The sequence below is a fragment of the Salvelinus sp. IW2-2015 genome, linkage group LG4p, assembly GCF_002910315.2.
Source record: "Salvelinus sp. IW2-2015 linkage group LG4p, ASM291031v2, whole genome shotgun sequence".
NCBI lineage: Eukaryota > Metazoa > Chordata > Actinopteri > Salmoniformes > Salmonidae > Salvelinus > Salvelinus sp. IW2-2015.
Window position 1 is genome coordinate 11,325,240 of NC_036841.1, and position 14,098 is coordinate 11,339,337.

Below are 14,098 nucleotides of genomic sequence, written 5' to 3' on the forward strand. Positions count from 1 at the left end.
GTCGGGAACTCTGGCCTTTTTCTAGCACTACCACCAGAAGATCACTGACATCATCGTGATTCAACTTTTTTTTTWACGCGTTCCCAGTTGTCTTTCAAGTTGTCTTGAAAGCACCATAAATCCAGAGAATGTCAGACTTTGATGACAAAGTTTTATGTCAAGGGAGGACCGCCGCGCCACCTTCCTGTTCAAGTGAGCACAACACAAGAAGGTGAGTCCAAAAATGTATTGTATGCTGCTGCATAAATTCTGTAATATGCCAGGGAAATATGTACAGTGCCTTCGGAAAGTATACAGACCCCTTGACTTTATGTTACGTTACAGCCTTTTTCTAAAATGTATTCAATTGATTTTTTTACCTCTTCAACCTACACACAATACCTCATAATGACAAAGCAAAAATATGTTTTTAGTAATTATTGCTAATTTATAAAAATGTTGAAACTGAAATATCACATTTACATAAGTATTCACACCCTTTACTCAGTACTTTGTTGAAGCACCTTTGGCAGCGATTACAGCATTGAGCCTTCTTGGGTATGATGTTACAAGCTTGGCATACCTGTATTTGGGGAATACCTTCCATTCTTCTGTGCAGATCCTCTCAAGCTCTGTCAGGTTGGATGTGGTGCGTTGCTGCACAGCTATTTTCAGGTCTCTCCTGAGATGTTCGATAGGGTTCAAGTCCGGGCTCTGGCTGGGCCATTGAAGGACATTCACAGACTTGTCCCGATGCCACGCCTGCGCTGTCTTGGCTGTGTGCTTAGGAAGGGGAACCTGTTGGAAGGGGAACCTTCGCCCCGGTCTGAGGCCCTGAGCGTTCTGGAGCAGGTTTTCATCAAGGATCTCTCTGTACTTTGCTCCGTTCATCTTTGCCTCGATCCTGACTAGTCTCCCAGTCCCTGTCGCTGAAAAACATCCCCATAGCATGATGTTGCCACCACCATGCTTCACCGTAGGGATGGTGCCAGGTTTCCTCCAGACGTGACGCTTGGCATTCAGGACAAAGAGTTCCATCTTGGTTTCATCAGACCAGAGAATCTTGTTTCTCATAGTCTGAGAATCCTTTAGGTGCCTTTTGGCAAACTCCAAACGGGCTGTCATATGCCTTTTACTGAGGAGTGGCTTCCGTCTGGCCACTCTACCATAAAGGCCTGATTGGTGGAGTGCTGCAGAGATGGCTGTCCTTCTGGAAGGTTCTCCCAACTCTACAGAGGAACACTAGAGCTCTGTCAGAATGACCATCAGGTTTTTTGTCACCTTCCTGACCAAGGCCCTTCTCCCCCGATTGCTCAGTTTGGCCAGGTGGCCAGCACTAGGAAGAGTTTTGATGGGTCCAAACATCTTCCATTTAAGAATGATGGAGGCCACTGTGTTCTTGGGGACCTTCAATGCTGCAGACATTTTTTGGTACCCTTCCCCAGATCTGTGACTCGACACAATCCTGTCTTGGAGCTCTACGGACATTTCCTTCGACCTCATGGCATGGTTTGTGCTCTGACATGCACTGTCAACTGTGGAACCTTATATAGACAGGTGTGTGTCTTTCCAAATCATGTCCAATCAATTGAATTGACCACAGGTGGACTCAAATCAAGTTGTGAAAACATCTCAAGGATGATCAATGGAAACAGGATGCACCAGAGCTCGAGTCTCATAGCAAAGGGGCTGAATACTTATGTAAATAAGGTATTTCTGTTTTTAATTTGTAAGAAATTTGCAAAAATGTAGGATTTTTATTTATTTAATCAATTTTAGAATAAGGCTGTAACGTAACAAAATGTGGAAAAAGTCAAGGGGTCTGAATAGTTTCCGAAGGCACTGTATACTGTAGCTAAGAAAGTAATACTCAGTGTATGTTGTATAGTAAGCTGTTAGTAGCCCATGTGCCTCAGCCTAATAATTTGGTCTATTTTCACCTCTTAATTTAGCCTACTGTTCTGACTTGGTGCTGCACATGTAGCCTATAACCTGTTTTAGAGAAATGTAATCATTGAATAACATGTGTATGTGTTCGTGACAGCTGGATCAGTCACAGGACATGAGGGATCCAATTCTACCCGTGCCCGGTGAGCGAGCTTTAAGAAATCAAGCAGCTATGCAAATACATTTCCATTGAGGGGTTATCTATCTGCCATATCTGTGTGTTATCTTCGGCACAGCAGGTTTAGGTACCTGCAGTTACAGATTGGCCAAGAACCACGAAAAACAGCACCAGACCATTATTCCTACTCCACCAAACTTTACAGTTGGCACTATGCATTGGGGCAGGTGGCGTTCTCCTGGCATCTGCCAAACCCAGATTTCCACTGCTCCAGAGTCCAAAGGAGGCAAGCTTTACACTACTCCAGCCAACGCTTGGCATTGGTGATCTTAGGCTTGTGTGGGGCTGCTCGGCCATGGAAACCCATTTCATGAAGCTCCCAAATCCACTAATTTGAAGGGGTGTCCACATACTTTGTATATATAGTGCATCTCTCTCGCACTCAGACACACACACATACGGATATGATATACACACACCGAGATACACACAAATGTATATACACCATTACATACACAAGCACACTTAGAGCACATTTATAACCTAATTTCCCAGCCAAAGACTGGAGGATAGGATCTGGTCTCATTGCACCAGCACACTGAAGTAAATAAGGCTGAAAGGTAATATCGTGACGGGCCAGCATATCTGTGAGTAGCATGTAATAATGGATTAATAATACATTGCTTTTACATGCGCTTTTTACTAGGTCTCAACGCACTTCACGTGCGCGTATATGTGTGTATGCCCACGTACGTGTACGTGTGTGTCCGCGTGTGCACATGTGTACTTGCACGTGTTGTGTTAACACGTTGATGTGTGCATGGAGTGTTCGGTGTCCTACCGGGCATGTCTTGGGGGGGCACTGGATGTATCTGGCCAGGCTGATGACGAGGTCGTGGGTGATGGGGTCCACCAGGTTCCTGAAGCTGGCGTAACGGTACAGCACGTCATCCAGAGACGTGGACTCCATCCCCAAGTCCTACACACACAGAGACAGAGAGAGACAGGAGAGATGTAGAACCGGGTTACATGATTAGAGCCAGCGGTTTTCACTAACCATGTGATCCGGACCAGGAAAAACTCTGCCTCCTACTTATCGCCTATAACTCAGGCCCTGGGTTTCCCCAGGTTATACCACATTGTCAGGGCAAACTCTATATAATACACATAATTAATCTCCTGCATAATATATCAATATTGCATTAGTTTATGTGACAGTGACTGACGGACATACAGGAAACTAACACACATCCTTATTGACTTGTACTCAGAGGTGGGATGAGCAGAAGTGTAAACATTCACCACAGCTAAAGCAAACTTAACACTTAAATCGTAGCGTTGACTCAGATACTAACAGCACCTGGAAAGATTTTGGCACCTGGAAAGAGACTGCTTGCTGTATGTCAGAAGCCTGAATCTTTTTCATCAGGCACAGGAAGTCTTTGCCAATTCATGCAAAGATCTTGAATTTGCTTATAGGTTCCCTAACGTGTGTGTGCGTCCGTGACAGCTGGATGAGTCACAGGACATGAGGGATCCAATTCTCCCCGTGCCCGGCGAGCGAGCTTTAAGAAATCAAGCCGCTATGCAAATAGATAACCCCTCAATGGAAATGTATCTGCCATCTCTTTGTGTTATCTTCGGCACAGCAGGTTTAGGTAGCTGCAGTTCCAGATTGGTCACGAATTGGCGAGGGATAGGGGCGGTCTATGGTTCTAGCCAAGGTAAAAACAACATGGTAAAGGCAGAATGATAGTGAGGTGGAGAGAGAGAAAGGACAGAAAGAAAAAAAAATGACTTGAGGAGCAATACCCTCTAGTAAAGAAAAGGCCATGCATTTTATTATGTCAGTAGTCTGTTATTAAAAATGAATGACTATGACAACTAAAGTCACAAAATTGTTTGAACTGTAAGGTGCTGGTGATGATGGTGGCGTGAGTGGGAGGGTTGTGAGGACAATAAACGGTCTTTCAATTTATCTGGCAGTATTCCTCCCACATAAATCAGCCACATTCAACATCAAAGCAGTGTACTCCATGTATAAGAAACTGAAAATGGACTCAGGAGAAATTAAGAGTTTTTCGGGTACATTAGGTGTTAAGAGAGCTGCCCCTTCATTCATCAATTCTCATTTAATGGGAATTTTCATGGTATCCGGGCAACAACGGGGTGCACCTGGTTGCCGGAGAACTGAGATGCTTCTCTCAGTCTCTCCGTCTTTTTCGAAGAACAGGCACTCTCTGTCTACCCCCCACATCTCTTTCTCTCATTCCGTTTTGTACCCCCAAATCAACTAGCAGGACAAACAGTATCAGAATTAAACGTTTAGTTTCTAATCAACCTGTTGCTGTGTGGACTCAGGGCATGATTTGTATAAACCTTGCTGACTTTTTCACCGACATTTGCAACATTGTTTCAATATAGAAATTCGATCTCCAGCTGTCCCATAGTAATGAACGTGTCGGACTGAGACAGAAAGGCAGAGAGCTTTTCTCAGCCATTCGAAATCATGAATCAGCTGGCATAATTTTTATGGATATATAGCAAGGAATGTCAATAGAATATAGGTAAAACTAAATTAAATGTAGCTAGATGCAGTCTTTCCAGCTTCAGTTTGAAGTGGTTGTGTTAGCTGTGTTGTTGGCTAGCTCCTCTGAACAACAGTGTCCTGATGAGAGCACATTTTCTATGCCAGGCGAAATCGTGCCTCATGAGCTCCTTGTTATGGATATATCCAAATAAATGTCACTAGAAAACAGCTTAAACAAACGCAAATGCAGCTACTTTGCTGTTATTCTGGCTGCACTGTTTGACGTGACTGTAAGTTAGCCGTAGTTGGCTAGCTAGCAAGTAAGGGATAAGAACGTTGCCAGCCAGTATGGCAATAGACAGCTTTGAACAAACAACCTGGTCGCATCCATAGATACAGAACAAAAATACTTAGACTGGGTCGCATCTCTGGCAACCGAACCAATAGAACAAACGACCAGCCGGCTTAGCAACCCTAGATTTATGTCGGGACTATATCACATGGAAGGATGAAACAGTATGAATAAATTCATAAAAAGTGTTTTTTATGAAAACATGTCAATCATGTTGGTAACCACTCCCTCTTCTAATTAGGGCTAATTGGAAAAGCCTTTCAAAAGAGGACATTGTATTCTCCTTTTTCTGTACTCCCTGACGAAGGCCATGCAGCCGAAACGCGTCGGTTTTTAAACAACTTTGTTTCTATTGAACATGCCATACTAATAAAGGCATTTCAATTAATTATATGAAGAGTGCCTTGGTCCTCCTTTCTTTTTGATGACCAATTTACACCTTTTACCAAAGAGCACCTTCTATCTACCAAAATATACTATAGTGTACCTTAGTAGCGCTTCCCTTCCTCCTCTTTCTACATGTCAATCATTATTTGAATATGTTAGTAACCCGTTGTGTAAAAGTGATAATGCCCTCGAAGCCGGTGTTTGGAGGATATATTTGCACGGTTTGACTTCGTCTCGGGCCTAACAACACCCGTGCCAATATATCCTCCATACAGCGGCTTCGAGGGCATTATCACATAAGTGGTGCAGGTGTGTGTTGAAACTGAGGGCCACACTCTTAGAAAAAAGGTGAGATCTAGAACCTAAATAGGTTTTTCGGCTGTCCCCTTAGGAGAACCCTCTGCACTCTGAGAAAAAAAAGGAACCCAAAAGAGTTCTATCTGGAACCAAAAAGGGTTATCCTATGGGGACAGCCGAGGAACCGTTTTGGAACAATTTTTTTCTGAGAGAGCAGAGCCAGAGCTAGAAGATTGATAATGACATGATAGACTGTTTGTCCCTCCCTGGCCTCATCTCAGCTTAGCTCAGCCAGTGCCTAAACTTACAAAGTGTCTCAGAGTAGGAGTGCTGATCTAGAATCAGGTCCCCCCCTGTCCGTATAATCTAATTCAGTCTGGTCGAAAATACAAGACTGATCTTAGATCAGCACTCCTACTATGAGATGCTTTGTAAACAGAGGCTCTGATCTCAGAACAACAACATGGCAGGGATTTTTTAAATTTAAGCAGGGAGTCATGCTGAGACCACAGTCTCTTTCGCAGAACACCAATAAACATCAATTCCACTATACATATCTATATACACATCAATTCCACTATACATATCTATATACACATCAATTCCACTTACATATCTATTACACATCAATTCCACTATACATAATTCTATATACACATCAATAAACACTATACATATCTATATACACATCAATTACACTATAACATATCTATATACACATCAATAACACTATACATATCTATATACACATCAATTACACTATACATATCTATATACACATCAATTAACACTATACATATCTATATACACATCAATTACACTATACAACACATCAATTCCACTATTACACATCAATTCCACTATACACATCTATATACACATCAATTCCACTATACATATCTATATACACATCAATTCCACTACACATATCTATATACACATCAATTCCACTACACATATCTATATACACATCAATTCCACTACACATATCTATATACACATCAATTCCACTATACATATTTATATACACATCAATTCACTACACATATCTATTACACATCAATTCCACTACACATATCTATATACACATCAATTCCACTATACATATCTATATACACATCAATTCCACTATACATATCTATATACACATCAATTCCACTATACATATCTATATACACATCAATTCCACTATACATATCTATATACACATCAATTCCACTATACATATCTATATACACATCAATACACTTACATATCTATATACACATCAATAACACTATACATATTTATATACACATCAATTACACTATACATATCTATATACACATCAATTATACTATACACACATCAATTCCACTATACATATCTATATACACACATCAATTCACTATACATATCTATATACACATCATTACCTATACATCTATATAACATCAATTACACTATACATATCTATATACACATCAATAACACTATACATATCTATATACACATCAATAACACTATACATATCTATATACACATCAATAACACTATACATATCTATATACACATCAATAACACTATACATATCTATATACACATCAATAACACTATACATATCTATATACACATCAATTCCACTATACATATCTATATACACATCAATAACACTATACATATCTATATACACATCAATAACACTATACATATTTATATACACATCAATTCCACTATACACACATCAATTCCACTATACATATCTATATACACATCAATTCACTATACATATCTATATACACATCAATTACACTATACATATCTATATACACATCAATTACACTATACATATCTATATACACATCAATAACACTATACATATCTATATACACATCAATAACACTATACATATCTATATACACATCAATAACACTATACATATCTATATACACATCAATTACACTATACATATTTTATATACACATCAATTAACACTATACATATCTATATACACATCAATTACACTATACATATTTATATACACATCAATTCCACTATACATATCTATATACACATTAATAACACTATACATATCTATATACACATCAATTACACTATACATATCTATATACACATCAATTACACTATACATATCTATAGCTACTTTCTGATACAAAATGCAATGATGCGTACGGAACTTATCGCCCGTAATAAAGCACAAGGCGCTATGATGAACTGCATCCAATGGCTTCAATACAGTGGCAGCTGCGTTCACATAGACTATATTGCCATAGTCAATATTTTATGTTTGATTTAAAATTCATTTAACTAGTCACGGTATGGTCAATAAGCGGAATGAATGTTGACTGAATTATATGTTTTCTGCTATTTGATCAAAGACCTGTTCCTAAAGAGGAAGCCTATTTTAATWCTTAATTTCTTAATTTCTAACTCATCAACATGCTTTTTGAAAGATAGCTTTTTGTCAATCCAGATGCCAAGATATTTATAAGCGGGGACACAATCAATGAGGGCACCAAAAAACTTTAAGCCAGCAGCATACCACCCTGCATACCACTGCTGGCTTGCTTCTGAAGCTAAGCAGGGTTGGTCTTGGTCAGTCCCTGGATGGGTGACCAGGTGCTGCTGGAAGTGGTGATGGAGGGCCAGTAGGAGGCACTCTTTCATCTGGTCRAAAAAATATCCCAATTCCCCAGGGCAGTGATTGGGGACACTGCAGGGTGCTGTCTTTCGGATGGGATGTTAAACGGGTGTCCTAACTCTCTGAGGTCATGAAAGATCCCATGGCACTTATTGTAAGAGTAGGGGTGTTAACCCTAGTGTCCTGGCTAAATTCCCAATCTGGCCCTCAAACCATCACAGTCACCTAATAATCCCCAGTTTACAATTGGCTCWTTCATCCCCCTCCTCTCCCCTGTAACTATTCCCCAGGTCGTTGCTGNGGCTCTTTCATCCCCCTCCTCTCCCCTGTAACTATTCCCCAGGTCGTTGCTGTAAATGAGAATGTGTTCTCAGTCAACTTACCTGGTGAAATAACAGATGAATTAAAGGGTGAGGATTGTCTGCCCTCACCAATATGATCCACAGGATAAGATTTAAGCTTACACAGCTGGCTCCTCTTAAGATTGGATACTAGATGGATTGATTGGAACATAGCCTCTATGTCCAGGCTTCTTTTTTGGCAAAGCTCAAAATGTATACGGGGAATGTGACAATATGACAGACTAATTTGATCGTAACAAATTATACCTAGTGTTGAAGTAATGAAAATCAATAACCCTTGAGAGTGATATCAACAAAAGGAATGAACCAATCGATGAAATCATGTCCGATATTCAATATAAAGTGTATAGGTRTGGTGGATATAGCTTCATGTGGGCCTCAACTACATCGCAAAGTTGCATGCATAGTTAAGTTCTCGTTCTCAATTTAGTCTGGAGATAAATGTTATGAGGTAAAAGTACATTAGCAGGAGTAGCTCTTCTTCCAAACTATCTCTCCCTCCCTTTTTATCCTCTCTATCTATTCTTTACTCCACTCTACCCTCCTTTCCCTCTCTCTCTCCTTCCTTTCCTCATCTCTCTCCTTCCTCCTCTCTTTCCCTCATTTCCTCCACTCCCTCCCTCGCCTCTCTTTTTCTTCCTCTCTCCCTCCTTTTCTACTCCTTACCTCCACTCTCTCCCTACTTTCCTCCTCTCTCCATCCTCCCACAGGCCGATCGAGCCAGGCTGAATGGCATCAAAGAGGGGCTATAAATTGTTGCCACTCCTCTAATTACAGCAGCAGGGAAGGCGAGCCGAGCCTGTGGGCATCTGTTTCAACAACATGACACAGCCCAGGATGAGTTATACTTTCTCACAAAAACCATGCATAGTGTGGCAAAGGAGGTGCGGGACGGGAGGGACACGGGAGTTGCAAGATGCATCTCATCGGCTTGTTATGGTACACAACGAGCAGATACTGTAGATAGCTGTTGGTGTAAATGTCTATCTGTCATCTAAGTTGATCTAATATCCTTTGGTCATTTGACTATATTCGAATGCTGGGTCGTATTCATCAGGGCACACCGTAGAAAAACACTTCATATTGGACAGTTTCAAATTGGACAAGTTCAGGTCGCACCTCCCCGTTTCTTCCTATTTTCTAAATTTTCGTGCCTAGTGAACACAACCCTGGAGTGACATAGAATGGAGGTGTAGTTTACTAAGGAAGACCAACTCATTCACATCCTCTCCTCACTCAGACAGCCAGTCCCTCTAGTTACAGTGGGGAGAACAAGTATTTGATACACTGCAGATTTTGCAGGTTTTCCTACTTACAAAGCATGTAGAGGTCTGTAATTTTTATCATAGGTACACTTCAACTATGAGAGACAGAATCTAAAACAAAATCCTGAAAATCACATTGTATGATTTTTAAGTAATTAATTTGCATTTTATTGCATGACATAAGTATTTGATCACCTACCAACCAGTAAGAATTCCAGCTCTCACAGACCTGTTAGTTTTTCTTTAAGAAGCCCTCCTGTTCTCCACTCATTACCTGTATTAACTCCACCTGTTTGAACTCGTTACCTGTATAAAAGACACCTGTCCACACACTCAATCAAACTCCAACCTCTCCACAATGGCCAAGACCAGAGAGCTGTGTAAGGACATCAGGGATAAAATTGTAACCTGCACAAGGCTGGGATGGGCTACAGGACAATAGACAAGCAGCTTGGTGAGAAGGCAACAACTGTTGGCGCAATTATTAGAAAATTAAATTAGTTCAAGATGACGGTCAATCACCTCGGTCTGGGGCTCCATGCAAGATCTCACCTCGTGGGGCATCAATGATCATGAGGAAGGTGAGGGATCAGCCCAGAACTACACGGCAGGACCTGGTCAATGACCTGAAGAGAGCTGGGACCACAGTCTCAAAGAAAACCATTAGTAACACACTACGACGTCATGGATTAAAATCCTGCGCGCACGCAAGGTCCCCCTGCTCAAGCCAGCGCATGTCTAGGCCCGTCTGAAGTTCGCCAATGACCATCTGGATGATCCAGAGGAGGAATGGAGAAGGCATGTGGTCTGATGAGACAAAAATAGAGCTTTTTGGTCTAAACTCACTCGCCGTGTTTGGAGGAAGAAGAAGGATGAGTACACCCCAAGAACACCATCCCAACCGTGAAGCATGGAGGTGGAAACATCATTCTTTGGGGATGCTTTTCTGCAAAGGGGACAGGACGACTGCACCGTATTGAGAGGAGGATGGATGGGGCCATGTATCGCGAGATCTTAGCCAACAACCTCCTTCCCTCAGTAAGAGCATTGAAGATGGGTCGTGGCTGGGTCTTCCAGCATGACAACGACCCGAAACACACAGCCAGGGACCTAGGAGTGGCTCCGTAAGAAGCATCTCAAGGTCCTGGAGTGGCCTGCCCAGTCTCCAGACCTGAACCCAATAGAAAATCTTTGGAGGGAGCTGAAAGTCCGTATTGCCAGCGACAGCCCCAAAACCTGAAGGATCTGGAGAAGGTCTGTATGGAGGAGTGGGCCAAAATCCCTGCTGCAGTGTGTGCAAACCTGGTCAAGAACTACAGGAAACGTATGATCTCTGTAATTGCAAACAAAGGTTTCTCTGTAACACAAATATTAAGTTCTGCTTTTCTGATGTATCAAATACTTATGTCATGCAATAAAATGCTAATTAATTACTTAAAAATCATACAATGTGATTTTCTGGATTCCGTCTCTCACAGTTGAAGTCTACATATGATAAAAATTACAGACCTCTACATGCTTTGTAAGTAGGAAAACCTGCAAAATCGGCAGTGTATCCAATACTTGTTCTCCCCACTGTATGTATGTATGTCCCTTAAAGTGAGGTGTGCTGGGGCAGACGGTGTCAGTGTGTCTGTGGTAGAGCTAATCACAACCTAATTGAGAGAAAGCACAACCAGCTTTCTGATGATCACACCTCTCTACCCGTCTTTGCATCAGTCCATCTGTCTGCCCTCCTCTGTCCTCTGAAGCTCACCTCCCTCCCATCTGTGTCTTCCTGGCCTAGTGAAGGACTTCTATCAGAGTTGATGTTATCTAGACTCAGACTAGGATTTGCAGTGAACTGACATGGGATTTGGGGTTATAGTAGATGAAACACACCTGTGCATGCACATGCACACACATAAATACACGCAAACACACACATGAACACGAGCACACAGGTGCACAAACAAACACACACACAGTCAAGAACACGCACATAAACACACGCGCACACTTACATATAAACACACACACACATACACACCTGCCGGAGTGTCTGCAGCATCTCTGTGGCCTTGTCCTGTTTGCCTTGCTTGGCCATCAGCATCATCTCCTGGATCATGCCTATCCGGCGCTGGTAGGGCGGAGGGGACCCTCCACGACTCAGCCGGTCCCCTGACCTCAACATGAAGGAGGTGAAGATGTCACCCCTCTCCTTGGTAGGGGTCCGTTTCCACCCGTGCTGTGGGCTGGGCCCAGCCTCTTGGCCCCCAACACCTTTGGTCTGTTTGGTGCCCATGTTTAGATGTTAGAATCTGCTGTACGAAATGACTTGCTCCCCCCAGGCAGTCATGCAAGGCTGACTTGCATAAAAATATTTGTTTTTGCACTAAACATTAAAACCTTGCACACGAAGTCACGAGGCCTTAAAGTGGATAGGACCTCTGGGTTCGTTCCCCACCTGACTAGTTGGACAACACACCTGTCCTGTCCTCTAGTGAATGGTGCACTGTCCAGCTGTTAAGAGTGCAATACCAGTTGGGGAAACAACCTCCAACACATGTATTCAGATTTCAATAAAATGTCTAACTCGCACAATAAGCTTGAGCGAATTGGCTGCTACGCGTGCCTACTATAAACACAAACAGACACACACTCAACCCGGGACACAAGCCAAAACTTTTGTTATGCAATTCGCGGAACATAGCCTATAAATAATTAAATGTTTTCCACAGAATTTTGTTAGGATAAAAATGTCCGAGCTAAAGAGCTAAGTGAAATATGATCAGCTCTCTCTGCGCAGGGTTCTTTAGCAAACGATGAAACAAACGCTGCAAAAAAGCCTCGGGGTTATCCGTCTTCTAGACAACGAAATAATTTTAACGAATGCACTGTTATGACAATCGGCTGGTAAAAGCCCCTTAAYTCGGGAAGAGCTCGGAGGATGATTCCCGCAGCATGGCCGCAAATACGGGGAGCAGCAGTCCCGCAGATCGCCAGCAAACTCCCGGTCGGATGCACTCGCTCACAGTGCTATCCTGGAGACGACTTKATTTCTGTCCTTCAAATATAAGGCCGCTACTAAATTGATGTGACTGTCAGTGTTGCGAGTGCCTCCTCTCCTCGCGTCCACATTGGATTCCTCTTCCCTTTTAATCAATAATTCCACGCATTCTGCGTCTGTGCAGAAAATGAAGGGAAAGCTAAACGAATGTGGTGGTYGCGATGGAGACAGGACATGGTCATGTTTACATCTTTATCTGCTCCGTTTGTTTATTCACCTCTGCCTCTCCAAATCATTCACATGTGATGTCAACCTTTTCCATGGCAAGATATTGGAATCGTTGTTCCTTTATTCTATGATTCGCTCTTCGAGGCATGTCCTATTAGAACGGCCTCAGCAGTAGCCTAGGTAGAGTCCGGGACCTGGTTGAAGGTGTCTCTTGTTGGGACTGAATATAGGCTGCGCACTGTCGGAGGAGCCGACCAGAGCAGGCGCGGTGTGTACAGTGCTTCTCTCCTCAAGTCCTCGCACTGAGAATGGGTTGGGCAGGCTGCTCCCCACTACAAATACGTCCTGCTAAGAGGATATCGCAACGACTATTGCTAGGTCAACATCCTTTGCCTTTTCTTCTGAACGGTGAATGGGGATTGGGTAGGCTAATTTAAAGGTAGTCTAGTGGGTAGACTAATTTAGAGGTAGTCTAGTGCCTACAATAACCTATAATAACACAGTACTATGACATGCAAATACTTAGATAATATTATGACCTTGGCTTGTACGTTAACCACTTTGCAAAGACGACTTCAACAGCAACTTTTAGTCTCGTAATTGCAGTATTTCAAATGACAAATCTGCAGCATTGGACTGTTCACGGGAAGTGAAAATCATTGAATTGCATTATATTGACCTCTGGTGTTGGCGGCGTGGATTTACATACTTTTTATTTTAGGGCCATAGTGTTGTTTTATAGCATTATAGTGTAATATTAAACTATAGAATAGCATAGTCTTTTGTAAATATCTAAGTAGACTATTTCTCAGATTTAAAAAGAATATAATACTCACTGTCATCAGTTAGATTTGAAATGGGAGTAAAAATTATATTCAATATACTATCAAATGACATTTTCATTTCAAGTTCAGTCATAAAATGGATCTCACAGTAATGATTTCAATATGCGCAAGAACAAAATCACAGGTCAGAGATCCAACAGGAAAGATAGGGGCATGTT

The 14,098-nt window shown here is 42.0% G+C and overlaps 1 protein-coding gene across 2 annotated transcripts in view; it reads right to left on the reverse strand.

Moving 5' to 3' along the window:
• lrrc75a (leucine rich repeat containing 75A) overlaps positions 1 to 13,482 on the reverse strand; it is a 28,144-nt gene extending 14,662 nt beyond the window's left edge. The window contains exons 1-3 of one of the 2 annotated variants that reach the window (XM_023982508.1): positions 13,145 to 13,481; positions 11,908 to 12,147; positions 2,886 to 3,023 (exon numbers count right to left, since the gene is read on the reverse strand). In XM_023982508.1, coding sequence (XP_023838276.1) covers positions 2,886 to 3,023; positions 11,908 to 12,051 — 282 coding nt within the window. In that variant the 5' untranslated portion in view covers positions 12,052 to 12,147; positions 13,145 to 13,481. Of the gene's footprint in view, positions 1 to 2,885; positions 3,024 to 11,907 lie in introns of both variants that reach the window. The other variant, XM_023982507.2, reaches the window with a different exon arrangement.
• Between the last annotated feature and the right edge of the window lie 616 nt (positions 13,483 to 14,098).